Below are 26,872 nucleotides of genomic sequence, written 5' to 3'. Positions count from 1 at the left end.
CTGGGACCACTTTTGATTAAATTCTTGACTTGATGTTTCTCTGACTGCAAACTTGGTGGGAGTTAGGCTTCAAAACTTGAATTCTTGTAAGAGGGCTTGCTGGTACTTGTAAATTCTCAGTATAGCATTAGTCCCCCTCCATTAAGCAACCCTGAATATTCATTGGAAGGACTGATGCTGAAGCTCAAGTTCCAATACTTTGGCCATGTGATGCGAAGAGCCAACTCACTGGAAAAGACTCTGATGCTGGGAAAGACTGAGAGCAAGAGGAGAAGGGGATGGCAGAGGATGAGATGATTGGATGGCATCACCGACTCAATGGACATGAATTTGAGCAAACTCCAGGAGATAATGAAGGACAGGAAGCCTTGTGTGCTGCAGTCCATGGGGTTGCAAAGAGTCAGACACGACCTAGGGACTAAGCATAGCACATTTTTATCATAGAACAATATTGTTTTGTTTTATTGTATATGGCTACTCCCCTTGGTTGATAATTCTGATTTCTATTAGTACTCATGGAAGATGTGGTAAAGGAGGCTTAACTTCAGTGGTTGGATGCAGTGGTTCAATGATATCATTAAGAATTAGGGTTTCCTGTCATCTCTATACTGTGTTTTTGTTTTTGTTTTTAAACTGAAGTATAGTTAAAGACCCTGATGCTGGGAAAGATTGAAAGCAGGAGGAGGAAGGGGGATGTCAGTGGATGAGACGGCTGGATGGCGTCACCAACTCGATAGACATGAGTTTTCGCAAGCTCTGGGTGTTGGTGATGGACAGGGAAGCCTGGTGTGCTGCAGTCCATGGGGTCACAAAGTTGGACATTACTGAGTGACTGAACTGAACTGATATTAATTTACAATGTTCTGTTAGTTTCAAGTGTACAGCAAAGTGACTCAGTTATATACATATTCTTTTCCAGACTCTTTTCCATTATAAGTTATCACAAGATACTGAGTATAGTTCTCTGTACTATATACATAGCAGGTCCTTGTTGTTTATCTATTTTATGTAATAGTCTGTATATGTTAATCCCAGACTCTTAATTTATCTCCCCTCCTCTATCCCCTTTTAGTAACCATAAGTTTCTTTTCTTGGTCTGTGAATCTATTTCCGTTTTGTAAATAAGTTCATTTGTATCTTTTTTTTTTTAGATTCCACATATAAGTGGTATCATATGATATTTTTCTTCCTCTCTCTGACTTATTTCACCTGATATGGTAATCCCTAGGTCCATCTATATTGCTGCAAATGACATTATATAATTCATTTTTATGCCTGAGTAATACTGCAAAATTGCACTCATCTCACACGCTAGTAAAGTAATGCTCAAAATTCTCCAAGCCAGGCTTCAGCAATACGTGAACCCTGAACTTCCAGATGTTCAAGCTGGTTTTAGAAAAGGCAGAGGAACCAGAGATCAAATTGCCAACATCTGCTGGATCATCGAAAAAGCAAGAGAGTTCCAAAAAAACATCTATTTCTGCTTTATTGACTGTGCCAAAACCTTTGACTGTGTGGATCACAATAAACTGGAAAATTCTGAAAGTGATGGGAATATCAGACCACCTGACCTGCCTCTTAAGAAACCTATATCCAGGTCAGGAAGCAACAGTTAGAACTGGACATGGAACGACAGACTGGTTCCAAATAGGAAAAGGAGTGCGTCAAGGCTGTATATTGTCACCCTGCTTATTTAACTTCTATGCAGAGTACATCATGAGAAACACTGGGCTGGAAGAAGCACAAGCTGGAATCAAGATTGCCGGGAGAAATATCAATAACCTCAGATATGCAGATGACACCACCCTTATGGCAGAAAGTGAAGAGGAACTCAAAAGCCTCTTGATGAAAGTGAAAGAGGAGAGTGAAAAAGTTGGCTTAAAGCTCAACATTCAGAAAATGAAGATCATGGCATCTGGTCCTATCACTTCATGGGAAATGGATGGAGAAACAGTGGAAACAGTGTCAGACTATTTTTTTGGGCTCCAAAATCACTGCAGATGGTGACTGTAGTCATTAAATTAAAAGATGCTTACTCCTTGGAAGGAAAGTTATGACCAACCTAGATAGCATATTCAAAAGCAGAGACATTACTTTGCCAACAAATGTCCGTCTAGTCAAGGCTATGGTTTTTCCAGTGGTCATGTATGTATGTGAGATTTGGACTATGAAGAAAGCTGAGTGCCAAAGAATTGATGCTTTTGAACTGTGGTGTTGGAGAAGACTCTTGAGAGTCCCTTGGACCGCAAGGAGATCCAACCAGTCCATTCTAAAGGAGATCAGTCTTGGGTGTTCTTTGGAAGGACTGGTGCTAAAGCTGAAACTCCAATACTTTGGCCACCTCATGCGAAGAGTTGACTCATTGGAAAAGACTCTGATGCTGGGAGGGATTGGGGGCAGGAAGAGAAGGGGACAACAGAGGATGAGATGGCTGGATGGCATCACCGACTCGATGGACATGCATTTGAGTAAACTCCAGGAGTTGGTGATGGACAGGGAGGCCTGGTGTGCTGTGATTCATGGGGTCGCAAAGAGTTGGACATGACTGAGCGACTGAACTGAACTGAATATTCCATTATATATGTGTACCACATCTTCTTTATTTCTATGTTGATGGACATTTAGGCTGATTCCGTATCTTGGCCATTTTAAGTAGAGCTGGAGTGAACATTGGATGTACATTTATTTTCAGGTTAGAGTTTTCTCCACCAAATGCCCAAGCGTGGGAATTCTGGATCACATAGTAGCTCTATCTTTAGCTTTTTAAGGAACCTCCATACTGTTCTCCACAGTGGCTGCACTAATTTACATTCCCACTAGTGGTGTAGGAGTGTTCCTTTTTCTCCACACCCTCTCCAGCATTTATTACTTGTACTTTGTAATGATGGCCATTCTGGCTGGTGTGAGGTGTATGCTATGGTTTTTGGTGGAGAAGCTATCTTTGTTGTGGTACTAGCTCCCTGGTGATGGAAAGATAGGTATCAACAATTCCTGTGACTACTTGCTTCTTCCTCCAAGCACAAGGGAGAGGGTCTCTGAAGGCCCCTGAAGCACAAATTCAGGCAAGGATGGGATTTAGCTGCTAAGCCAGACACTGGCCATGTGCTCACCTCCAAAACTGAGGTGGTTCCCCAAGCTCGTCCTTTGCTCCTGGGAACAAACGTTCCAGAAAGTTGACAAAAGAGGGGGAAATGGATAGTGAGAAAATAAGCACTAAAGGGATGCAGGTGGACGCACAGAGTGCCTGGTGTGCGGTGGACACTGAGGTCTGGTGAACAACGGTGCCGTTCCCAGCAGACTCCAGATGCACTGTTCAAAACAGCAATAGATGAGTCACCACCTAACCTGGCAGTGACCTGACACTCACCTTGAAGCAGTCCTCAAGGGTCTTCTACTTGGACGACCTGCACACGGTGAAGGATGAGAGATGGGATGGGCCAAAGGATGGGAGCCACAGGAGAGGCTGGGAAGAACTTCTAGGCAAGTCCAGTCCCAGGACACCTGCCCAGGAAGGAATGCTGTGCCAAGGCAGCACATGACTTGGAATGAATCGGGCTTTCTTCTGCCTCTACCTGATTCTAAAGCAATCCAGATTCATTTGTATTGCAAACGACATTGGGAAGAGCCTCTTAAAAGGAGGCAGAAAGCTAAGCTTTATTTCACCCTTTACCCTCACCCTCTGCCTTAGTTGGGGGCAGGAAGACCTCAAGCCACTCCTGGGGACGTTCTGAGGGAAGGGGAGGGACCTGGGACCTGAGAGCAGAAAAAGGCCCCCCAATAGGACTGGGGTCCTTGGACTCTAGCGCCCAGGCCAGCGGCCTCTGGAACCAGATTCCTGGGTCCTCGCCTAGGACACAGAGATCAGGTGAATCCCCTGCGCCAGGGATCGGCCGGTTCACAGGAGACTCGGTCAGCGCTCCCCAGAATCCCCTTGCCGAATGCAAACTTGAGCGTTCGGGCACAAGGCGCCGGCGACCGGCTCGGTCCCGGGGAATGCGGGAGGGAGACGCACTCCTCCCCAGCCCTAGACTGCCCGCCGAGGATGGAAGCGTCCCCCGAGCTCCCTCTGGGTCCCTCCGGGAGCGCGTGCCGGGCTTTCCCTGGAGGAAACTCCTCCTCTCGCCGCCTTCGCCCCGACCAGCCCCGCCCGGGACAGCCGTTCCGGTCCGTCCCCTCCCTCTGTCCGAGGTGACCCGGGACCGGCGCTTGGGGGTGTTGCCCTGGGCGCTCGGACACCGCCTCCCAGGATTAAAGCGAGAGCCGGGGAGGATCGAGGACTCCGAGCCGGGCCGAGGAAGCAGCGAACTCCAGAGGAGGCGGAGGAGAAGGAGGAGGAAGAAGGGGCGAGGGGAGGGGAGCTGCCCCGGAGGGCAGCAGGTAAGTGGCTCGCGCGACGGGTTCTCTGTGCTGGAGATCCCGGGAGCAAGGGAGGACCTGGGCGCCCGGGCTGGGTGAGAGTAGCGGGAGGTGAAGCCAGGTGTGAGCAGCTCCGGCCCGGTAGTTCCGTCCTCCCGCCGTCTGGACGCACTGGGCTGAGCCGAGCAAAGCGACCTGCGTGAGGTCAGGAGTGTTCCGAGCGCCTGGGACGCCTTGGCACGGGAGTCAGAGCCCCCCAGGCTGCTCTTTTGGCATCACTGGGTTGGTGCAGGCTACTCTGCCGGTCCTTAGCCAATTGGTAGCCGGAAAGGTGCCTCGGAGTGGGTCCCCTTGGCTGAAATCGGCTCATGCTCCCCTGGCCGCTTTAGCTCCGAGTTGGGAACAAGGGGTGCGCCTTTTCCCTTCGAGGACGAGGACGGAGGGAGGGTTGTCCATCTGCTTCTTTGTTTCGGGAAAATCTCTGCAGCCTCGTAGTGTTACCTGAACTGCTTCTTGGTTCCCTCCCAAAGTGGGGAGAAACTGGAAACTCTCGGAGATGCAGGGAGCGATAACGCCGGCGCGGCGGGGGCGGGCCTGGAGGGCCTCAGGGCGAGGTGCGAACCGCTCGGTGGCCCCAGGAAGGCAATTCCCACAACACGGGCCCCAGTGCGGCCACCCGGAGGCCACGATCAGGGCTGGGCCGCCTGGACAGCCGGCAACGCCCCCCGCCCCTGCTCCGGTCTCCTGCGCTTCCAGTGCGGGAAGGAGCGGTCCTGGTCTCTCGGCGCACACTCCATGCCAGGGACAAGGCCGGACACCTGGGCACTTCGGTCCACTGCATGCCATCTGGCAGGACCCCGGGCCATGGCACCGCGGCTGAACGCACCATCTTGGCAGTGGGCACCGATAAGAATTGCCTTATGGCCCCAAATTCCGCACTTCCAGGCCCCAGAGGGGAAGCACGGGTTGCGGGCGGCTGCCTGCCCTGGCGTGCTCCCCGGCTTTTGGGAAGGGCCCACCCCGCCGGTGATCCCAAATCCGGAATTCAGTTTCGGACGCTGAGGTGGCTGCAGGCCGGTCAGGTGGAATCCCAGTGGATCGTTTGGGAAGGAAAAGAGAGTGACTCGAGACCTGCCTGTCGGGCAGGGGTCACCCGGGGCTCGCCTCTAGCCTGCGAATCCCGCCCGATTCCCGCCGGATTCAGACCCGCGTGGTAGTACCGGGCACACAGCAGGCGTCCTGGGCTCCGGGCTGTAGAGAGCCAACCAAGTGATGGAAAATTACAAAGGCTGCTAAGGAGAACTTCAAGGTGTTTAGAAAACCTGAAGTGAGGGGAGGGTTGTTGACTTAGCCTGGGAGGTCTCGGAAGGTTCTCCAGGAAGTGGGGACTGAGCCAATCTCCCCTGGAGGAGGGTGGGGGCTGGGAGTGGGAGCCGGGCTTGCATGACACAGCTTCCTGGGGGCGCAGGCGCTGCTGCTGCTGAGTGAGGTGCAGGGGCTGAGGAACCCAGGGAGGCGGTGGAGGTTTGCTCCCCCCTTCCACAGCTTTTCCAGAGGTGGGCCTGCCTGCATCCCCCACCACGGCCAACCTTACTGGACCCTTGAGGTCAATGTGAGAGGCCAGGGCAGCACCAGCAAGCCCACACCACAGGAGTCAGGGAGCTGCGGGGCGGGATCCTCCTGGAGATTGACTATGGACACCTCCCTCTCCGCTTTTAAAACCGTGAGCTGGCTAGCAGCAGGAGTCCTTTGTTCTTGACTGGGAGGTTTGTTTGTTTGATCCCCAGCAATGCCTTTCTTATTGACACCTCCAAGGTCAGTCTTTTTCCTACAAGGTTGTATAGTTGCCTGGAGCCTACAGGGCTCAGGATTGCTTGCTGATTGGCCTCTGCTCACCCTGGGCTGCTCCACCCTGGACTCCTGCGTTAATTGTAGGAGAACATTGGGTTGCACCCCTGTTATCATAGGAACAGCCCATGTGGATGTGGCCTTTACTTCCAACTGGGCATCCTTCCAGGCTCTTTATGATGCATGTAACTCAGTTGAGAGCAACTAAGGCAGTCGGGAAATAACTTGCCCCAGGTGATCCCATGACCTGTAGGGAGATCAGGGGATGCAGGCAGGCCAGATGGCTCCAGGGAAGCTTTGTGAGGCCTGGAATCCTCGTGGGAAAGGGGGTGGCTCTAGGGCCAGGCTGACTTCCTCAACATCCAAGAGCAGAGCCTCTTCCCTTCCCCCTCCCCCCCAACACCTGCCCCGCTGGCTCCGAGCTGCCCACTTCCAGGGTGACCTGGGCAGGACAGCTTGCCCCTTTATGGGGCAGTGCATAGGGTTGACCGTCTCTGGTGATGTGGCCGAGGGTACAAACGTCTTGTAGGCGGTGAAGCCTAGACACGCGAAGGACACTATAATGGTTGTTGCGGAGACTCGACCCAGCCTGGGACACGGGGTCTACCAGGATGTGTAAACCAGGGCTCCAGGCTGGTGCCTCTCACTCTTTTCCACCTAGGCCTGTGGCAGGAGTCCTGGGGGCCTCTGTGACCACTGAGGATCATTGCCCTGGTTTCAGTTGCTGCATCAGATTCTGATGGAATAGGAAATCTATTTTTCGAAGCCCTCCAGAATTATGCAGTCCTTAGGCATGGAAGTAGAAAAAAGAAAGGCGACTGGGTCAAAGTAGTGTCTGGTCAGCTTTGCTTAATTACGGAGGGGAAGCCGGCTCTGTTGGTGTGGGGGTGGGGGCACTCAGGGCTCGTCCACATTCTGCTGCTCTCTCAGCTCTGGGTCTGCTGGGTGGTCTTGCTTCCCACAATTGCTCAGTCTTTGCTGCCCTTCCTGGCACCCCCAAGATGAGCTAAGGGGCCTCTGGGGAGGGAAGAGGTGTCACACACCTGGGTGCTGAGATGTGAATTGGGCCAGGCTTGGTGAGTCCCTTCCTAGCTTGAGGTTGGGGATCCCTATGTATAGGCCATTTTGGGGGATCTGGCTTGAAAGCCGCTCAGGACTGTGGGCCTGGATGTGCGGGAGGGAACTCCCAGTGCCCCTGCCCCCACCGTGCCGATGGCCAGCCTGGTCCCAAATGCAGTAGCAGAGGGCTCAGCTGATCACACAGACAGGTCTGAGGAACAACCCAGAGGCAGAACTCGAGATCAGGAGGAAGGGGAAGTGACCTCTGACTTTGTCTGCCCCAGCCACTGGACAGAGGTCCAGAGAAGAGGAACCAGGGGCATGAAAAATGTCATGGGCAGTCTTAGAGACGTCCAGGAAGAATGGCAGACCCTGATTTTCTGGTGGACATGTGGGCAGCTCCTTGAACTGTGAACAGTGTGAATCTTGAAGAGGGCAGGTGACTCAAAGCAGAGCTTTATGCTTGTTAGAGGTCAGTCAAGGAGAAGGAGGGAAGGACTTGCCATGAGTGGAAACTCCAGGCATTTATGTTGTGTGTAGGGGTGGGGTGCAGGAGGGACGAGGGTGCAGAAATGTTATAAGGAAGCAGGAAATGTTTGAAAGGCATGGAGAAGGAAATGGCAGAGGAGCCTGGTGGGCTACAGTTCATGGGGTTGCAAGGAGTTGGAGATGACTTAGCAAGTGCTGTGCTTAGTCGTTCAGTTGTGTCTGACTCTGTGCAACCCCGTGGACTACAGCCTGCCAGGCTTCTCTCTCTATCCATGGGGATTCTCCAGGCAAGAATACTGGAGTGGGTTGCCATGCACTCCTCCAGGGGATCTTCCCAACCCAGGGATTAAACCCAGGTCTCCCACACTGCAGTCGGATTTTTTACCATCTGAGCCACAATGGAAGCCCTGAAATTCACATTAATTCTTGCAGCTAGCTGCATGTAAATAGCAACAAAAGCTTAAGTTTGGAAGCTACTGCAAAGGCAGAGTGGACGGAATCATTGGGAGTTCCGTTGGCCTTCTAGTGGATGTCCATTAGAGAAATATTTTCTAGGGAGCTCTGATCTGGAAGATGAGATGAAGCCCAGGCTTTTATGATGGCTTGTTTGGATGTCACCTCACATCAGCATCGCTTTAAGCTCCCTGATTTCGGAAGGGCCCTCCTGGCAGGGCAAGCACCTGGCCTCATCTGGGACTCGATCTGAACAGCAGGCATGTGGAGCCTGTGTTTTCTAGGGATAGATTTGTGTTTCTGACCACAAAAAATAAAAGATCATCATGTCTGGCCTCTCAGCAAAAGCCCAGTTTGGTTCTAGAATGTGCTGTAGACATAGCCTTCCAGCGTTGGATCAGACTTTTTTTTTTTTTTTTTTGGTTTGAGGAACTGTTTCTCACAAGGGAACCCAGTGGATACTGAAATTTCCTCATTGTTGGAACTTGGTTTCCCTGGATTGAGTTAAATCTGCTCCTGATATTTCTGACCTTTTTGATCCTGAGTTCTTCCTTTGGATCTTCACACAAAAAAATTGAGTCCTTTTCCCATACATCAGTCCCTTAGCTGTTGTCATTATGTTATTCTGGAGGGCTCATCCTGTGATGGGCATGGTGTTAGGCCACAAACACATTTAATCTGGACAGAACCCCATTTATCTGCTATCCTTGGGTCAGGAAGATCCTCTGGAGAAGGAAATGGCAACCCACTCCGGTATTCTTGCCTGGGAAATCCCATGGACAGAGGAGCCTGGCGGGCTAGAGTTCATGGGGTCGCCAAGAGTTGGACATGACTGAAGTGACTCAGCACGCATAACCTGCATGCATGCCCATTTCACAGATCGACTCAGGCAAGTTCTTCGAACCTTAGACAGTGGTTTATCGCGGGACTGGCCACCTCTCCAGCCTGCCTGCTGGCATTCGGTCAGTTCTGTGCACCTGGACCTGTGAGGTCACTCACATCCTCAATTTGGCATCTGCTTTGTCCAGCTGCAGGCTTTCTGGCTCTCTCTGTCTTAAATTTCATCTTACTCATTTGGCCTTTGGTGGGATGCAAAAAAAAAAAAAAAAAAATTGGAACACTTTCTGTGTATGGTACAAAACTAGACTGAAGAAAAAAGGACCAGATTCAATTCCTGCCCTAAAAAGTTTGCAATCTCGTTTGGACAATGAGGCATTCATAGAAAAAGAAACTTGGATGATGCAGGCAGTGCCTCTCCTGAGCGGCTCTCTCCCTCCCTCTGTCTTTCTCGTTCCTGCGTCAGTCACTGTGTGTGCCATTTCTCTGATAGTCTTATATCTGTTTACATTGAACTGTTAATTCAATCCACCACTGTCTCTGTTAACTCCCCTCTCCCAGTGCATTTTGTGAACCTCTCCACATGTAAGGTGATTGTATGCAGTGGCTGAGACACAAGGAGCTCCACTGGTCATGGACCCTCAGATAGGGAGTATCTGTTGGTGGTGTTTGCTTAGAAGTTTGAAGAAGGCACACCGAATCTGAGGTCAGGAAGGTGGGGTTTCTTCCACCCGTCACGCCTCATCATACAACTGGTGTCTGGAAGGCATTAGAAGGGGCCCAGTGCAGGCGCCCTGCATGAATGATGTGTGAGGGAAAGTCAGTGGAGCCTTCATAATAGGGAAAACCCCTGACTCCTGCTTGGGCATCGGTATCTACCTCTCTGACCTCATTTCCATTGGTTTGGTAGTTTTCAAAATAAATCTCCAGCAAATGTGTTCTGAGGTCCAGAGTAAAGATACTGTAAGGAGGGACCCTCCTTGTCTAGAAATAGCTTCATCACGTCATGGGAGACTGGTGGTATTGCACAAAACTGTCCTGTTGAGTGGTGGCCGGGCAGGTGACTCGAGGGTTGAGTCAGTCCCCTGAAAGGAGAGCCCAGGGTGGCCCAGGACAGTCATGCTCTGTTATGTGACTCAGTGGGCGACATTGAAGTGGAGGCGTGCCAGGAGCAGCAGGACAGAGCTTCGCCTCACGTGAGTCTTGGTCACTTTGGGGAAAAGCATTTCCCTGAGGCTGGCTTTCCGGAATCAAGAGCACTCATGGGTGTCCTCTGATGACCGGAGAGAACATTCGAGAGGCGGTATTGTCTCTGCCATCTGGATTGTCTTGTTCCTTTCAGAAACCAGCTAAAGAGAGTTGCTACCTCGTATGGGAGTGGAATTGCCTGTTTGGGAAATTAATCACACAGAACGTGATCCCCTGGTCTTTTTGGACAGCAGTGCGTCTCCATCAGATCCAGGTCCCAGGGGAGACCTTTCTTCCTTCCTTTGTCTCTGGCCACCGAGAGTTAGGCTTCCCTGGTAGTTCAGATGGTAAAGAATCTGCCTGCAGTGCAGGAGATTTGGGTTCAATCCCTGGGTCAGGAAGATCCCCTGGAGGAGGAAATGGCAACCTACTCCAGTATCCCCCCTGCAGAATTCCATAGAAGAGGAGCCTGGAAGGCTGCAGTCTATGCGGTTTCGAAGAGTTGGACATGACTGAGTTACTAACACACACACACACTGACAGTTAGGAGCACTCCGACTCATCTTCCCTTCCAGAGTCCGTGGCAGCCCATGTGGGCACATTTGGTGTCCTGGGTCCTCAGGATCTGCCGGCTGTGGGATCTCTGGGTGAGAGAGGATTGTGCTGCAGTTATTTCTGGGTGCTGGGCTTTTAGGGGACAACTCACGGCTGCCCGGTGCCCCTGAGCTCCTGGCTTCCTGGTCTCACTGTTTGGGATCTTGAATGACTAGGGAGCGTGGATTTCGGGCACTGATTCATCACTCCTTTCAGAGGGCTCTTAAACTGGGAGAGCCGCCAGTGAGATCAGATTTTCATTTCCTGAAACTCCAACCAAACCTATAACTGGTGAGATAGCTCAGAGGCCTGGGGAGTGCCTACCACTGAGGGCAGAGAAACCAGCGGCGAGAACCTTGGCCGGGGCAGGACTCACCTGAAACTAATCCAAGGAAGGTGCCAGCTTTTACTGCTTAGACGAGAGGATTCTGTGCTGCTCTCAAGTCTCAGGAACGTCTCTCGTTACAGAGCAGAAGTGGGAAAGGTTATTAATATGTGATCATCACACCCACGTAAAGATGTAAACATTATGTATATTCTACATGCTGATCTCTTCCTCCTGTGTATGGGTCAGGTTTTTTCCCTCATACCTGGAACCATGTTGACTCTTTTTTTTTTTTTAATCTTAAAAAAAAATCTCAAAGCTGTCAGCATGAACTGGTTCTTTTATTTTATCTTTACATGAAAAGTAAATGAATGATCTGGTACATCTTTCTTGTGACTTGTTCAACAAGTTTTCCTGAGATTAAACACCCTTACTTATATTTTTATTTATCCAAGTTAATGTTTGAGGTTTTTTTAATGTGTAATGAGTCAAATAATAATTTTGCTTGGGACTCAGAGAGGCAGTTCCAGCAGGAGCTCCAGTGCATTTTTCAGAGCTGGTGGATTTCTTGTTGGTATCTTGGGCATTCTTTCCAGATGCAGATCTGCGAATCTATAAATACTGCCAATCAGGCCCATCCTGCCTCTATGGGCTGTTCAACATTTATCAGCTTTATGATCAATTTTAAGAGCTTCCCATGTGGTGCTAGTGGTAAAGAATCCTCCTGTCAATGCAGGAGACTCAAGAAATATAGGTCCGACCCCTGGGTCAGGAAGATTGCCTGGAGTAGAAATGGCAACCCTCTCCAGTAGTCTTGCATGGAAAATGTCATGGACAGGGGACCCTGGTGGGCTACAGAGTCAGCTCTGTATGTACAGCCTTGATGTACTCCTTTCCCAATTTTGAACCAGATTGTTGTTCCGTATCTGGTTCTAACTGTTGCTTTTTGACCTGTATACAGGTTTCACAGGAGGCAGGTAGAGTGGTCTGGTATCCCCATCTGTTTAAGAATTTTCCACAATTTGCCTCCTTAAGTAGGTTTATTCCTTAGGTATTTTATTCTTTTTGTTGCAATGGTAAATGGGATTGTTTCCTTAATTTCTCTTTCTGATCTTTCATTGTTAGTGTGTCGGACTGCAAGAGATTTCTGTGTATTAATTTTGTATCCTGCGACTTTGCTGAATTCATTGAGTAGTTCTAGTAGTTTTCTGGCGGCATCTTTAGGGTTTTCTATGTATAGTAAGAATCATGCCATTTGCAAACAGTGACAGTTTCACTTCTTCTTTGCCCATTTGGATTCCTTTTATTTCTTTTTCAACCCTGTATTGGGTGCCACTGTTATCCCCTCCCCCTCCTTTTTTTTTAAAACAGGTTTGTAAACACTATGTTACATTGCGAAAAAACCTCTTATACTAAGTAAATACCAAACTACATTCTTCTGAAGGCTTCTAGTATGTCTTAGATAACTTCTGTATTATGTACAGTGAAACCACTTTTAAAAAGCAGTGATTTAGGCAAACCAACCCTAATGATTCCTTAAACCATTTCCCTGTTTTACAGACAAGGAAACTGAGGCCCGGAAGCATTATTAGACTTGCCCCCAGGTCATGGCTAGTGTGAGTGAGTTTGGTTTGGATCCAGAGTCTGGTCCCAGGAGTCATGGGCTCAACCACCCTGCCGTGCTGCCCTCATCGGCTGCGCACCAGGCACTTTATGGATGAAAGATGCTCTGACCAGATCTGCCAGCTTTGAAGCCCAGAGCTTTCTCACCCGGGACAGGTCCTGTGGATGGGTGGTTGTGAAGGCTGTTTCTTGGAGTTACTGTTTGATCAATTCGAGGCTTCCAGGAGTGGTGGACAAAAGCCATTATTTGCTTATGATGGGAAGAGTGACATCAGATGGGCTTTTACTATAAAGCTTTTTATGTTGATGGTCTTCCTAGACACCACTGTTCAGAAACGTCTGCAAAGTGACCAAGGGCTTTATTTTTCGTGACCAATTTCCTTATATATTGATAAGTATATTGTATAGGACTTCCCAAGTGGCTCAGTGCTAAAGAATCCGCCTGCCAACGTAGGAGACACAGAAGATGCTGGGTTCAATCTCTGGGCCGGGAAGACCCCCTGGAAGAGGAAATGGCAACCTACTCCAGTATTCTTGCTTGAAAAAGTCTCTTGGACTGATATCCTTAGAAACCACTCAAATGATTAGTCCTGAATTTCCTTCTTTTCTGGATTTGGGAATAGTAAGTGGAGTATCAAGTGGGTTTAAATGTGTTTTATAGAATTATTACACATTTGTGTTGGTTAAGGTTGCAGCGACTCCATGTGGCTTATTTGTATGTGTGTGTGTGTGTTTTCTGCTTTTTAAAATTTATTTATTTTTAATTGAAGGATAATTGCTTTACAATATTGTGTTGGTTTCTGCCAAGCATCAACATGAATCAGCCATACGTATACATATGTCTCCTCCCTCTTGAACTTCCCTCTCACTTCATATGGCTTGTTTTTTTTTAAAAAAACTACTTTATTTATTTATTTGGCTGCACTGAGTCTTGCTTGCAGCACACAGGATCTTTAGTTGCGGAATGTGGGATCTAGTACTCCTACCAGGGATCCAACCTGGGCCTCCTGCATTGGGAGTGCAGAGTCTTAGCCACTGCACCACCAGGAAAGCCCCTGATGGCTTATTTGAAAAGTCAGGTGTGGCCTCCATCTGGGTCTAAGCTCTAGACCGCTTCGGGGAGGGGGGAGTGGACTGCTGCTCCCTTCTCCCTGAGGATGCTCTGTAGGGAAGAGCCACAATATCTCATCACATCTGCCACTGCTGGGGCATGTGAGGTATCTGCCTGCACTCTCAAGTTAAATCCTTATGCACACAAGCCAGTGTGGTGGCTGCATTCGCTTCTGCCCGACATCCAGAGAGGTCACTCGCCCAAGGGCACCACGAGACATGGCACTGTCAGGAGGTGACCCAGGGCTTTGCCCTGCATCACTTCCGCCGAACCTGATGGCAGAAAATTCCCCATGCCTGTTTCATTTTCAATGGATTCTCATTTTGGTGGAGGCAATGTTGGGGAAGTCTGGGCCTCTCAGTGGGAGCAGGGTGAGTGAGGCAGGCCCTGAATGTAAGTTACAAGCGAGCAGGTCCCCAGCTCCTTCAGGATGGGCAGCTGTGGGTGCAGGTGATGAGGTGAAGGTGAAGGTGAGCAGGCAGAACCGCCGTGGTTGTGGTGAGAGCTGACTATCACCCAGGACCTCTTCTGGTTCTTTCCCGTCTCATCTCCCGTAAACTCACCGGCACAGAAGCAAAACAGTCCTGTTGTTCTTTCCTCTAGGTCAACTTGAACGTTCCAAATACCTCCCTTTACCCGATGCTGCTGATAACATCAGGATGGCTTTAAACTCAGTAAGTGGTTAATCATTACCTCCCTGGCCTTGCCCTGTCCTGGGTTCCTTCTGCTCTTTCCAGCAGCAGTGTGTGCTGGTCAGCACTGTCAGAGCTGCTTGCTGGATGCCTGAGCCCCCTGGGATGCTGTGAAGGCATCCAGGGTTCAAGGGTGAGCAGGAGTGGGGTGCAGGGAGCCGCGTGGCAGTTGTGCAGTTGCTGGGGGTGTGTGGGTGATGAGGTTCTTCCTGCTTTGATCAGGATGGAGCAGGGGGCAGGGGTGAGATGTGGGGACAGAGGCAGGATGGTGGTGAGAGGGAGTGTATGTGTGTGTGGGTATGTGTTAGTCGCCCAAGCATGTCCGATTCTTTGGACTGTGTGTGCCCCACCAGGTTCCTCTGTCCATTGGTTTCTCCAGGCAAGAATACTGGAGTGGGGTGCCATTTCCTTTTCTAGGGGATCTTTCTCACCCAGGTATTGAACACGGATCTCCCACATTGCAGGAAGATTCTTTCCCAGTTAAAAGAGAGTGCCTGTGACACCAGTGGCCAGCAGAACACAGTGTAGCCTCGCTTACTGGTAGCCTGGGAGAGGCCGTGGCTGAAGCAAAGGGCTGGCCACCCGCTCCTGAAACACCCCCCGCCCCCTCCCACACTTTGGATACAAATGTACCTTACATTTGAGCCTCTTAATGAAAGTGAAAGAAGAGAGTGAAAAAGCTGGCTTAAAACTCAACATTCGAAAAACAAAGATCATGGCATCCGGCCCCATCACTTCATGGCAAATAGATGGGGAAACAATGGAAATAGTGACAGACTTTGTTTTCTTGGGCTCCAAAATCACTGCAAATGGTGAATGCAGCCATGAAATTAAAAGATGCTCGCTCCTTGGAAGAAAAGTTATGACCAACCTGCTGCTGCTGCTGCTAAGTCGCTTCAGTCCTGTCCGACTCTGTGCAACCCCATAGACGGCAGCCCACCAGGCTCCCCCGTCCATGGGATTCTCCAGGCAAGAACACTGGAGATAGCATATTAAAAAGCAGAGACATTACTTTGCCTTCGCATGTATAGATGTGAGACTTGGACTATAAAGAAAGCTGAACACTGAAGAATTGATGTTTTTGGACTGTGGTGTTGGAGAAGACTCTTGAGAGTCCCTTGGACTGCAAGGAGATCCAACCATGCAATCCTAAAGGAAATCAGTCCTGAATGTTCATTGGAAGGACTGTTGCTGAAGCTGAAACTCTAATACTTTGGCCACCTGATGCAAAAAACTGACTCATTGGAAGAGACCCTGAAGCTGGGAAAGATTGAAGGCGGGAGGAGAAGGGGACAACCCTTCTCACAACAGAGAGTGAGATGGTTGGATGGCATCCCTGACTCGATCCCTGACATGAGTTTGAGCAAGCTCCAGGAGTTGGTGATGAACAGGGAAGCCTGGTGTGCTGTAGTCCATGGGGTCACAAAGAGCTGGACATGACTGAGACTGAACTGACTGACTGGCTCTTCCTTCCCCATCGCATCTCACTTATCATCTTACATTTAGATTACTAAAAGTTGTGGTTGACAACAGAGATCTCTCTGTTTGGAAAGCAGACCTTCACTTGCCCCGTTCCTGTATTTGATAGTTTCCATTGGATCCTTTTAAAATTCCAAACCCATGTTACAGGAACTCACAGGGTTAGACTGCCGTGCCCACTGCCACCTTTCCTGGGAAGGTCACCATGTTCTCAGATGCTTCAGATGGAGACCAGATGCCTGTTCTGCTTTTTGGCCTCTGGCTTCCTCATTTAGATAAGAGATTACCTTCTGTTCTCCCTTTCTGTTACTGCTCTGGTCTTGGGTGCAATCTTCGGACTCTGGAAGGGGCACGCTGGTGAGTTATTAAACTCAAGATTGGCTCACTGTTTTCTAACCACGCTGCCCTGGAGGCCTCATTTAAAATTCTCAGCATTAAGTCGCCTATGCTCAGAATACTAGTCTTCTCTGAGCTCTCAGTCAACAAGGAACAAGGGGAGGAATTACAGAGTGGGGAGGAGTGTTGCAAGTGGACGCTTAGATAAGAGGGCAGGTGTGGCTCCCAGGGTGACCTAGCCAGTGGGTGGTCTGTGGGGGCAGGAGTGGGTCTGAAGCACAGCAAGTTCACAAACTCCTGGGGTCCCCAGTGGCCTTGCGGGGTCAGGATTTGGAAAGGACAGATTTTAAGTAGGCATAAGGGGAGAAGAGAAGTGAAAAAAAGAAAAGAAAAACAAGTAAAACCAAAATTAAAAGGCAAATGACAAGCTAGAAAATACATTTTAAAGAAAAGATTTATCACTTTCTACATAGAGTGTTCACAAAAATTAATTGGTAGAACACTAAGATTTCAATGGGCTTCCCTGGTGGCCCAGGGGTAGAGAATCCACCTGCAATGCAGGAGCCACAGGTTCAATCCCTGGGTTGGGAGGATCCCCTGGATGAGGGCACACAAACCCACTCCAGCATTCTTGCCTGGAGAATCCCATGGACAGAGGATAGGGTACAGTCACACAGAGTTGGACACGACTGATGCAGCTTAGCACACACACAATGTTCCAACGGATACTTTGGCAAAAAGCATAAACCAATACTTCTTGTTAAAGAAAATATTATTTTTTTTTATAATCATAACTCTGTGATTGTAAACACTGGAAGACCCTGGACCTTTATCAATGTTGCCAACCTCAGCATTGCTGAAATCTTGGAAAGAACTTATGGCATAGCAGATACACCTTCCCCCCAGATCGTTACCATTTCATGAAAAAATGTTCCTGTTTGTTATCAAAAACTTTAATTTTAAGCAAGTAGATAAGAAAACAACGCTAGGTACAAAGAGAATAGTTTTAAAAAGAAAGTCAGATAGGAACCAGCCAAAGGATGGAGCTGAGAGTGCGATGCAGAGACTGGACATCCCTTCTATGTCTGTGTGAGTGTGTACACTGCACCCCAGAAATACCACTCAGAGGTGGAGCTGCCAGAGTCCACGTGCTGTCCACACAGACACTCGTGCCATGGAAAGATGCCTGGGGCAGCAGAGCTGCTAGCTGCCTCCAGCTGTAAATCCTTCCGATAGATTTCGTAACCTCTGTCACTCACGTTCCTGTCTGAGTATACCCATCACACCTGTACCGTCTTAGGAGGTTGCTGCTGCTGCTGCTAAGTCACTTCAGTCGTGTCCGACTCTGTGCAACCCCATAGATGGCAGCCCACCAGGCTCCCCCGTCCCTGGGATTCTCCAGGCAAGAACACTGGAGTGGGTTGCCATTGCCTTCTCTGTCTTAGGAGGTTATGGTCAGGCTTTAAGGAGGCTTGAATACAGATACCCAAGTTGGTAAGTTTTCTAATGTTAGCTTTTATTATTCTCATTGTAATTCATTGGTATTGCTAGTTCATAACTTGGTACCCCAGCCTCGGGGCTGGGATACCGGCTCACTCCCAGACTTCTACACATGTTTTGTCTTTAGTTTGTTATGCAATCTCAATGTCAGCCATTTATTTTTCCTTTATTTCAAAAAATGAATAGCAAACAAACAAAACCAAACGCTATTGCCAATTAATTGGACATCCTGGTGAGTTTTCATTCTAGGTGAGGGTTTGACATGATTCAAGATGCCCTGGTATCTTTGGTAAAGAATCTGCCTGCAAAGCGGGAGACTCTGATTCAATCCCTGGGTCAGGAAGATCCCCTGGAGAAGGGATTGGCTACCCACTCCAGTATTCTTACCTGGAAAACTCCATGAATATCAATCCATGGGCTACAGTCCATGGGGTTTCGAAGAGTCAGACATGACTGAGTCACTAGGAGTTTCACTTTCACGTAGGAATCTGCAGTGCTGAACCCATGAATTGACTGAGTGCCGAGTTGGACACGACTGAGTGACTTCACTTTCACTCTTCACTTTCATGCATTGGGGAAGGAAATGGCAACCGACTCCAGTATTCTTGCCTGGAGAATCCCAGGGACGGGGGAACCTGTTGGGCTGCCGTCTATGGGGTTGCACAGAGTCGGACACGACTGAAGCGACTTAGCAGCAGCACCAGCATGGAATGTTCATTTAAGCTTTGGAATAATTACAGCTTTGTATCATTCATCTTCTTTTTAATCGTTTAGGGATCATCACCAGGTGTCGGGCCTTACTATGAGAACCATGGATACCAGCCGGAAAGCTTGTACCCTCAGCAGCCGCCCACGGCTCCCCCTGCTTTCGAGGTGTACCCCGCTCAGTACTACCCGCCCGTGGTGCCCCAGTACACCCCAAGGGTTCAGACGCACGCCTCGACACCTGTCATCTACAGGCAGCCCAAACCTCCATCCAGGACAGCGTGCACCTCAAGTAGGGCCCTTTTTGCTTGTATTTTCTCTAATGGAGCCGAGTTTGGGGTCTGCCTTCTCCAGGGTGCCCTCTGCCCCCACCAGCTCGGTGCCGGCTCTCCTCTGTCTGCAGGGCTGGTGCGCATGCCTCTCCCTTCTCCGTCTCTGGGTCAAAGTCCTGGACCCTGGTTCTCACCTCCTGGAGGCCTTTGCTAGCCTGTTAGCTAGGTGGCGCTAGTGTTAAAGAATCTGCCTGCCAGTGCAGGATATGGCAGAGTGGTGAATTGGATCCCTGGGTCGGGAAGATCCCCTGGTGGAGGAAATGGCTACCCACTCCGGTATTCTTGCCTGGAGAATCCCGTGGACAGAGGAGCCTGGCGGGCTACAGCCCATGGGGTCACAAAGAGTCGAACATGACTGAGCACACAGCACACATACACAGCTGCTAAGACCTTCATCTCCCACTAACGTGTACCAGCTTGGCCTGTACCACCCAGCGTGGTCTTGCCAGCCCAGCCTCTCTGAACTGCTTCTTGTCTGCATGGTTTACCACTGTATCATCTTGAGCAGATGGCAAGCCCCCGGTACAGGAAGAAACAACCTTTCTCTACGTACCCATTTCCTGGATGCTACAAGTCACGGTCAAGGTGCTGGATGAGTATTGTGTATTCAGTGAAGAAAGTGGCTGGTGGGGTTGTCACCCAGAAGCATCTGCAACATTTTCTCATGGCTTGAAGGGTCTTGTAGGCAGACCTGAGCAGGTCATGGAGAGGATGAGGGACCGCAGGTGGTGTGTCTTCTGCCCACCACCTTAACTCCATGTCTTTCACGTCCTCTCATTTGTCTGCTTTCTTTTTTAGTAGTTCAAACTTTTAATTAATTAGTTAATCATTTTGGCCCCATTATGCTGCCTGCAGGATCTTAGTTCTGCGACCAGCGATTGAACCCGTGCCCCTGGCATTGGCAGCACGGAGTCTTAACCTCTGGACCACCAGGGAAGTCCTTGTCTGCTCTCCTTACATTTCATCTTCTTTCCCTCCAGATCCCTTCCCTTTGTGCCCCCTCCCCTAACTTGTAACACAGGCAAGTTGATGTGGTAAGCATTGCCCAGGCAGGACGAGTACAGCCAGTTACTTATATGAGCACAGAGCTAGTACAGGGGCTGGCCCAAGGAACATTTTCATTGATAACATTTTTATTTTATTTTGTGAGATACACATACCCTCACACACAACTCACACAGTTAAAGATCTATGACAGGGTGAATTTCTATGTGCCAACAACACACCATAAACAGTGGCATCAGGTAATATCTGTACCCTTTGAAGATTCCTCTCCTCAGACCTCCCTGCTGCTGCTGCTGCTGCTAAGTCACTTCGGTCGTGTCCAACTCTGTGCGACACCATAGACGGCAGCCCACCAGGCTCCCCCGTCCCTGGGATTCTCCAGGCAAGAACAATGGAGTGGGTTGCTATTTCCTTCTCCAATGCATGAAAGTGAAAAGTGAAAGTGAAGTCGCTCAGTCGTATCCGACTCTAGCGACCCCATGGACTGCAGCCCACCAGGCTCCTCCGTCCATGGGATTTTCTAGGCGAAAGTACTGGAGTGGGGCGCCATTGCCTTCTCCGCAGACCTCCCTAGACCTCCCTAGACCTCCCTAGCTCTTCACAACTGCCGTCCTTCTTGTATTTCTCTCTCTGCCCTTTCCTTTGTCTCCCTCATGTTTCACAGATGGCTCTTCCATCCTTCCTTCTCCCCACCGCTACTCTCTTCCATTCCTGTGTTTTCTACCCCTTTGTGATCCCTTCTCCTTAATTACTCCTACTCCTTTCCTGTGTGGTTTTCTTTCTCTCCATCAGTTCGTCTTGGTTCAATAAATTACTTGTCTCTGCACTGATGTCTTTCTGGTGGTGGCTGTTAGATTGAGACCGGTGGCTCCTAACGGAGTGATTTTGACCCTCAGGGGCATTTGGCGATGTCTGGAGACAGTTTCAGCTGCTATAACTGGGGTGGGGTTGCTACCAGCATCTGCTTGGGAGGCGCCAGTGATGATGCTGAACATCCTCCAGTGCACAGAATGACCACCACCGAGGATGGCCCAGCCAAGATGTCCATGGCACCCAGGCTGAGGACCGCTGGTCTTAGCCCCTCATGGTCTTAGCTCATCCTTCCCTAACTCTTGGCAACCACTGATTTGTCTCCGTAATTTTGTCTCTTTTAGAGTGTAGAGTTGGAGTCATGCAGCAGTACATAGCCTGTCAGAGTCTGACAGTATTTTGCAAGTGACTTAAAAAGCACAAAGTCAAGAGATCCTCAGTGAGAGTACAAGGGACTTTTTATCTTCCTGGCTCTGTTTGTTTTATCTTCCTGGCTCTCCAGATCTTTCACATTGAACCTTAATACATGTGTTAGCATTTGGGTTTTGGAGGCTTGAAGGTCAACAATCTTGTGAGGCAAATAGTTGACACTGGTCACAGAAGGGCTACATCAACAATTGATAACAATGAAGGTAAGAGGAGAGTGAAAAAGCCGGCTTGAAGCTCAACATTAAAAAAACTAAGACATGGCATCTGGTCCCATTACTTCATGGTGGATAAAAGGGAAAAAAAGTGGAAGGAGTGACAAGATTTTATTTTCTTGTGTTCCAAAATCACCTTGGATGGTGACTGCAGCCATGAATTAGAAGATGCTTGCTCCTTGGAAGGAAAGCTATGACAAGCCTAGACAGTGTATTAAAAAGCAGAGACATCACTTTGCTGACAGAGGTCCAAACTGTCAGAAGCTTCCCTGATGGCTCAGATGCTAAAAAATCTGCCTGTAATGTGGGAAACCCAGGTTCAATCTCTGGGTTGGGAAGATCCCTTGGAGAAGGAAATGGCAACCCACTCCAGTACTCTTGCCTGGAGAATCCCCTGGACAGTGGAGCCTGGAGGGTTACAGTCCATGGGGTCACAAAGAGCTGGATACGGCTGAGCAACTAACACACACACATGGTTTTTCCAGTACTTATGTACAGATATGAGAGCTGGGCCATAACGAAGGCTGAGCCCCAAAGAATTGATTCTTTCAAATTGTGCCGAAGAAGACTCTTGAGAGTCCCTTGTACTGCAAGGAGATCAAACCAGTCAATCCGAAAGGAATTCAACCCTGAATATTCACTGGGAGGACTGATGCTGAAGCTGAAGCTCCCATACTTTGGCCACCTGATGCAAAGTGCTGACTCATTGGAAAAGCCCCTGATGCTGGGAAAGATTGAAGGCGGGAGAAGAGGGTGGCAGAGGATGAGATGGTTAGATAGCATCACCAACTCAATGAACATGAGTCTGAGCAAACTCCAGAAGATAGTGAGGGACTGAGAAAGCTGGCATGCTGCAGTCCATGGAATTGCAAAGAATCGGACATGACTTAGGGACTGAACAACAATAACAACAGCAAATGATTAGTCAGTTGTACCTACACCCAAAGAGGTACAATTGCAAACCAGCACCCAGTCCAGCCTGATGGACCAGACACTGATCCTGAAATAGTTGTCCAGCAGCAGTGAGATCTGGGGCCCCCTAGCAAAAGCCGGGCGGGTTGCCACCCTGTCCAGGAGAGGTTCAGGATGCCTAGTTCAGGACACCCTCCCAACGAAAGGTTCAGGACACCTGGTTTAACATCCTTCTACTCACCAGGCATGGTATCTTATCTTGGATTCTATGACACACAGGGAAGTCACCCAAAGGAAGAAATCACCCTTTACTGATGGATCAAATTGACCATTTGGAATTTCCCCTGAGCCTCCTTGGCGACCCCACCTTGCCTGCTGCCAGAAGCATTCACCATGAACCAAGCCCTGATAACACATGGCTGGTGTTACATGGCACTCTTCAGACCAGCAGGTGACCTCACCTAGGAGCCTGTAGGTCTGAGACTCACCTCCTCTCCCCTAGCTGAGTCAGAATCTCTGGGTGACAGGCTCGCCAGGTGATTCCTAAGCCAGTTTGAGCATAAACTGTGGAATTTACAGAATGTGGTAACAAAATGAGGGGTGAGGGTTCATGCCCAGATCCAGTGGTTCAGTTGACTCCAGAAACTGGACTTCTTGGTCTGGTGGACTTCTGGAAGGAAAAATGGGCACAGGTGGGGTGCAGGGCCTCCCCATGAGCTCCACCTCTGGCGCCCAGTGTCCTCCTGTAGGAGCTAAGGAGTAGTAGGATGTATAAGAGCCTTCACCCTGGCTCTCCTCTCCTCTGCCTGTCCGCCCATCTCCCGAGGGAAGCACCTGCTTGGGGTGCTCTCTGAACAGGAACTGCTGGGGCTGGCGGTGGTGGACATCTTACTCTGAAGCTCAGCACGACTTGTGGCTTATGCTCTGACCAACAGCCGCGTGTCAGTTTGTTTCAAAATGGCACCCCACTCCAGTACTCTTGCCTGGAAACTCCCATGGATGGAGGAGGCTGGTGGGCTACAGTCCATGGGGTCGCTAAGAGTCGGACACGACTGAGCGACTTCACTTTCACTTTTCACTTTCATGCATTGGAGACGGAAATGGCTACCCACTCCAGTGTTCTTGCCTGGAGAATCCCAGGGACGGGGGAGCCTGGTGGGCTGTAGTCTATGGGGTCGCACAGAGTCGGACATGACTGAAGTGACTTAGCAGCAGCAGCAGCAGCAGAGAACACTGGTGACCTTGTCCTACAGCTTGTCTTCTTAGCTGAAATGTGAGCCCAAAGCTCTTATCCTCAGACCTGAGGGGCGACCCTAGTGCTGTAGATACTCCCACAGTGGTAGATCATCCTTCCTTTTCACTGTCCAGCGCAGCAGCCACTGGCCATGTGGGACTATCGAGCAGTTGAATTTACAGAATGATTTAATATTATTTAAAGGGTCAGGGAAGCCTGGTGGGCTGCCGTCTATGGGGTCGCACAGAGTCAGACACAACTGAAGCGACTTAGCAGCAGCAGCAGTAACATGAGAATTAATTAAAGTGAAAATAGCCACATGAGGCCAGTGACTGTGAGTCAGTGAGTCAGTGTGACTCTGGCCCATCCATTCCCTAAACTGCCTTGAGGAAGAGGCTTTTTTCTCTCTGCTTCAAGTACCACTGACATGGAGATGAGAGAATGGCTGTGCTTTGTGGCTTGCAGAACCTTAGCTCCCCAACCAGGGGTCAAACCTGGGCCCCCTGCATTGGAAGCTTGGAGTCTTAACCATTGGACAGCCAGGGACGTCCCTGGAGATGACAGTTTGGGGAGTGTTATTATTATTTTGCTTATGCTTGTAATTACTGGAGCAAGGAATATTTCCTTTATTCAACCAACTTTTTACATTCATCATTTTTTGGACTATCTTAAGACCAAAAGACTATCTTACTTTTTTAAGAGCTTAACTTCAATGTATGTTTGCTTTATATCACGGCTGCCTGCTTTGGTTCTCCAAAAAGTTAACTTTAGTTCAACTCTATGGAAGAAATAAGGCCTCACAGGATATGTTCCTAAAGAGAAAAGTCACTTTTAAAAAATGGAAATATAATTGCTTTACAATGTTGTGTTGGTTTCCGCTGTACGACAATGAGAATCAGCCACAAGTAGACACATGTCCCCTCCCTCGTGGCCCTCCCTCTCACCGAGCCCCCACCCCACCCCTCTAGGTCATCGCAGGGCACCGAGCTGAGCTCCCTGCGCTCGGCAGCAGCTCCCCACCAGCTGTTTCACTCATGCTGCTGCGTATGTGTCCACGCTGCGCTCTCTGTTCGTCCCACCCTCCCTTCCCCCACTGTCTCCGCAGGTCTGTTCTCTATGTCTGCATCTCTATTCCTGCCTTGCAGATAGTTTCATCAGCACCATTTTTCTAGATTACATATATATGTTTTAAAATATGATATTTGTTTTCCTCTTTCTGACTTACTTCACACACTCTGTATGATAGGCTCTAGGTTCATCTGCCTCACTACAGCTGGCCCAATTTCATTCCTTTTATGGCTGAATAATATTTAAGTGTATAAGTAAGTGAAAGTCTCTCAGTTGTGTCCGATTCTTTGCAACCCCATGGGCTATACAGTCCATGGAATTCTTTATGCCAGAATACTGCAGTGGGTAGCCTTTCCCTTCTCCAGGGGATCTTCCCATCCCAGGGATCAAACCCAGGTCTCCCGCATTGCAGGCAGATTCTTTACCAGCTGAGCCACGAGGGAAACCCAAGAATACTGGAGGGGATAGCCTATCCCTTCTCCAGGGTCTTCTTCCCGACCCAGGAATCAAACCGGTCTCTCCTGGATTGCAGGCGGATTCTTTACCAACTGAGCTATCAGGGAAGCCCCATTTAAGTGTATACAAAATTATTCTTCCTTGATAAGATATACCATAAAAGTAGTGCATGAAATTTGAGAGTCTAAGAAACCAGGTGACTAAGTTGTATACTCACTTCCTTTCCTGCAGAGACTAAGAAAGCCCTGTGCATCACCTTCACCCTGGTGGTCCTGCTGGCAGGAGCAATCCTTGCCGCCGTCCTCCTCTGGAAGTACAGTAAGTGCTGGCCAGAGCTGAGTTGCATTGTGCTGGCCCTTCAGCAGCCCTGGTGCCTGGACCGGGGGCCCACCCCCAGCCCCTCATGAAGTTTCCCATCTCTTTCCTCCTGTTTGACTACTAGATGCTTGAATAACCTTTCTTGGAAGCTGCCAGTCTTGTTGGCATACTTCCTCCTCATCTGTGGGTTGTCAAGATCCCATGTCCTTTGCGTGGTATTGACACATGCGGGAGAAGCACGTTGAGTTCACCCTGTGCTTTAGGACCCTGAGTGGGGCCTGGCACTTGTGAGCACCCGCACCTAGGGGGCACACCTGTCTCCTGCATTTCAGTGTACATGGTGGTGGCTGGAGGCCTTCCCTCCCCGGGGACTCCTGTACCCACAGCCAGGCCTCCTCCACCAGCCTGGGGCGGGGATCATGGGTCACAGGACTCACCTGTGTGGCGGGGGTGTGGGGAACTGCTGACGTCCCAGGTTAGGGACCCACTTCTGACCGGAAGTAATAAACCTGGGGGATTCACCATTGCTCTGGCCAGCCCTGCTTCCTTTGATATATGCTGTTGGCAAGTACCCATCTCCTCCTTTTAAAATAGAGGGGGATGGCTTGCTGTCTCTTGTCCCGAGGGCTGAGGGTGTCCTTGGTTTCTCAGCCTGATGAGCATCTCCCTCTGTTTCCCTGAAAGTGGAGGACGAGTGTTCAGGGATGGAGTGCAGCTCCTCCGGGACCTGTGTTAGCCCCTCTCTCTGGTGCGATGGCATCCTGCACTGCCCCAGTGGCGAGGACGAGAACCGCTGCGGTAAGTGGCAGGGCTGCTTGTGAGAGGGGGCCACTTGGCTTGGGCACCGGGTGGCCCCCACAGAGGCCACAGCAAGGCAGGCACACGGTGCCAGGCTTGTATCCCGCACGTCAATCACTCCATCACTGACTCCATTGCTGGAGGCTGAACCTTGCATGCAAGCCCAGTTTTCAGGTGAGGAGACAGGCTGAGAGGGGGCGAGCTCCCACCGGGAGTCACACAGCCAGGGAATGGGAGACCACAGCCTAGGGCCAGACCACATTCATGCCCCAGCTGCCACGGGACATGACTAAAACAGCAAACTGTTTAAAATATCAAGTCGGGAGTGGGCTCTGTGTTTTCTAAGCAAGCTGCCTTTCGGGTGGCCTGTGTCCGTGTCACAGGGTGGAAACTGCTGCTGCTTTTATTTTCAATGAATTTTTCAGTAGCTGTCGGCTTTCCAGGTGGTGCTAGTAGTAAGGAATTCACCTCCCAGTGCAGAAGATGCAAGAGGCATGCGTTCGGTCCGTGGTTCGGGAAGATCCCTGGAGAAGGGAAAGACAACCCACTCCAGTATTCTTGCCTGGAAAATCCCATGGACAGAGGAGCCTAGTGGATTATAGTCCATGGGGTTGCACAGAGTCAGACATGACTGAGCAACTGAACACAAAGTAGGTACAGCAGGGAAATGATGCCTGAGGATGAAGGTTGCGCTGATATCTGC

General features: G+C 49.8%; 1 protein-coding gene across 2 annotated transcripts in view; it reads left to right on the top strand.

Annotated features, from left to right (window-relative positions):
- The first annotated feature begins 4,183 nt into the window (after positions 1-4,183).
- The window catches only part of TMPRSS2 (transmembrane serine protease 2), a 46,535-nt gene continuing 23,846 nt past the window's right edge, over positions 4,184-26,872 (top strand). Inside the window, exons 1-5 of one of the 2 annotated variants that reach the window (XM_019962885.2) lie at positions 4,184-4,377; positions 14,487-14,557; positions 18,665-18,887; positions 25,285-25,371; positions 26,056-26,169. In XM_019962885.2, coding sequence (XP_019818444.2) covers positions 14,543-14,557; positions 18,665-18,887; positions 25,285-25,371; positions 26,056-26,169 — 439 coding nt within the window. In that variant the 5' untranslated portion in view covers positions 4,184-4,377; positions 14,487-14,542. Of the gene's footprint in view, positions 4,378-4,438; positions 4,561-14,486; positions 14,558-18,664; positions 18,888-25,284; positions 25,372-26,055; positions 26,170-26,872 lie in introns of those variants that run through there. The other variant, XM_070795214.1, reaches the window with a different exon arrangement.

Source organism: Bos indicus, chromosome 1 (genome assembly GCF_029378745.1).
Source record: "Bos indicus isolate NIAB-ARS_2022 breed Sahiwal x Tharparkar chromosome 1, NIAB-ARS_B.indTharparkar_mat_pri_1.0, whole genome shotgun sequence".
NCBI lineage: Eukaryota > Metazoa > Chordata > Mammalia > Artiodactyla > Bovidae > Bos > Bos indicus.
Note: the sequence above shows the minus strand (reverse complement) of the source record. Positions and strands in the feature narration are given on the sequence as shown.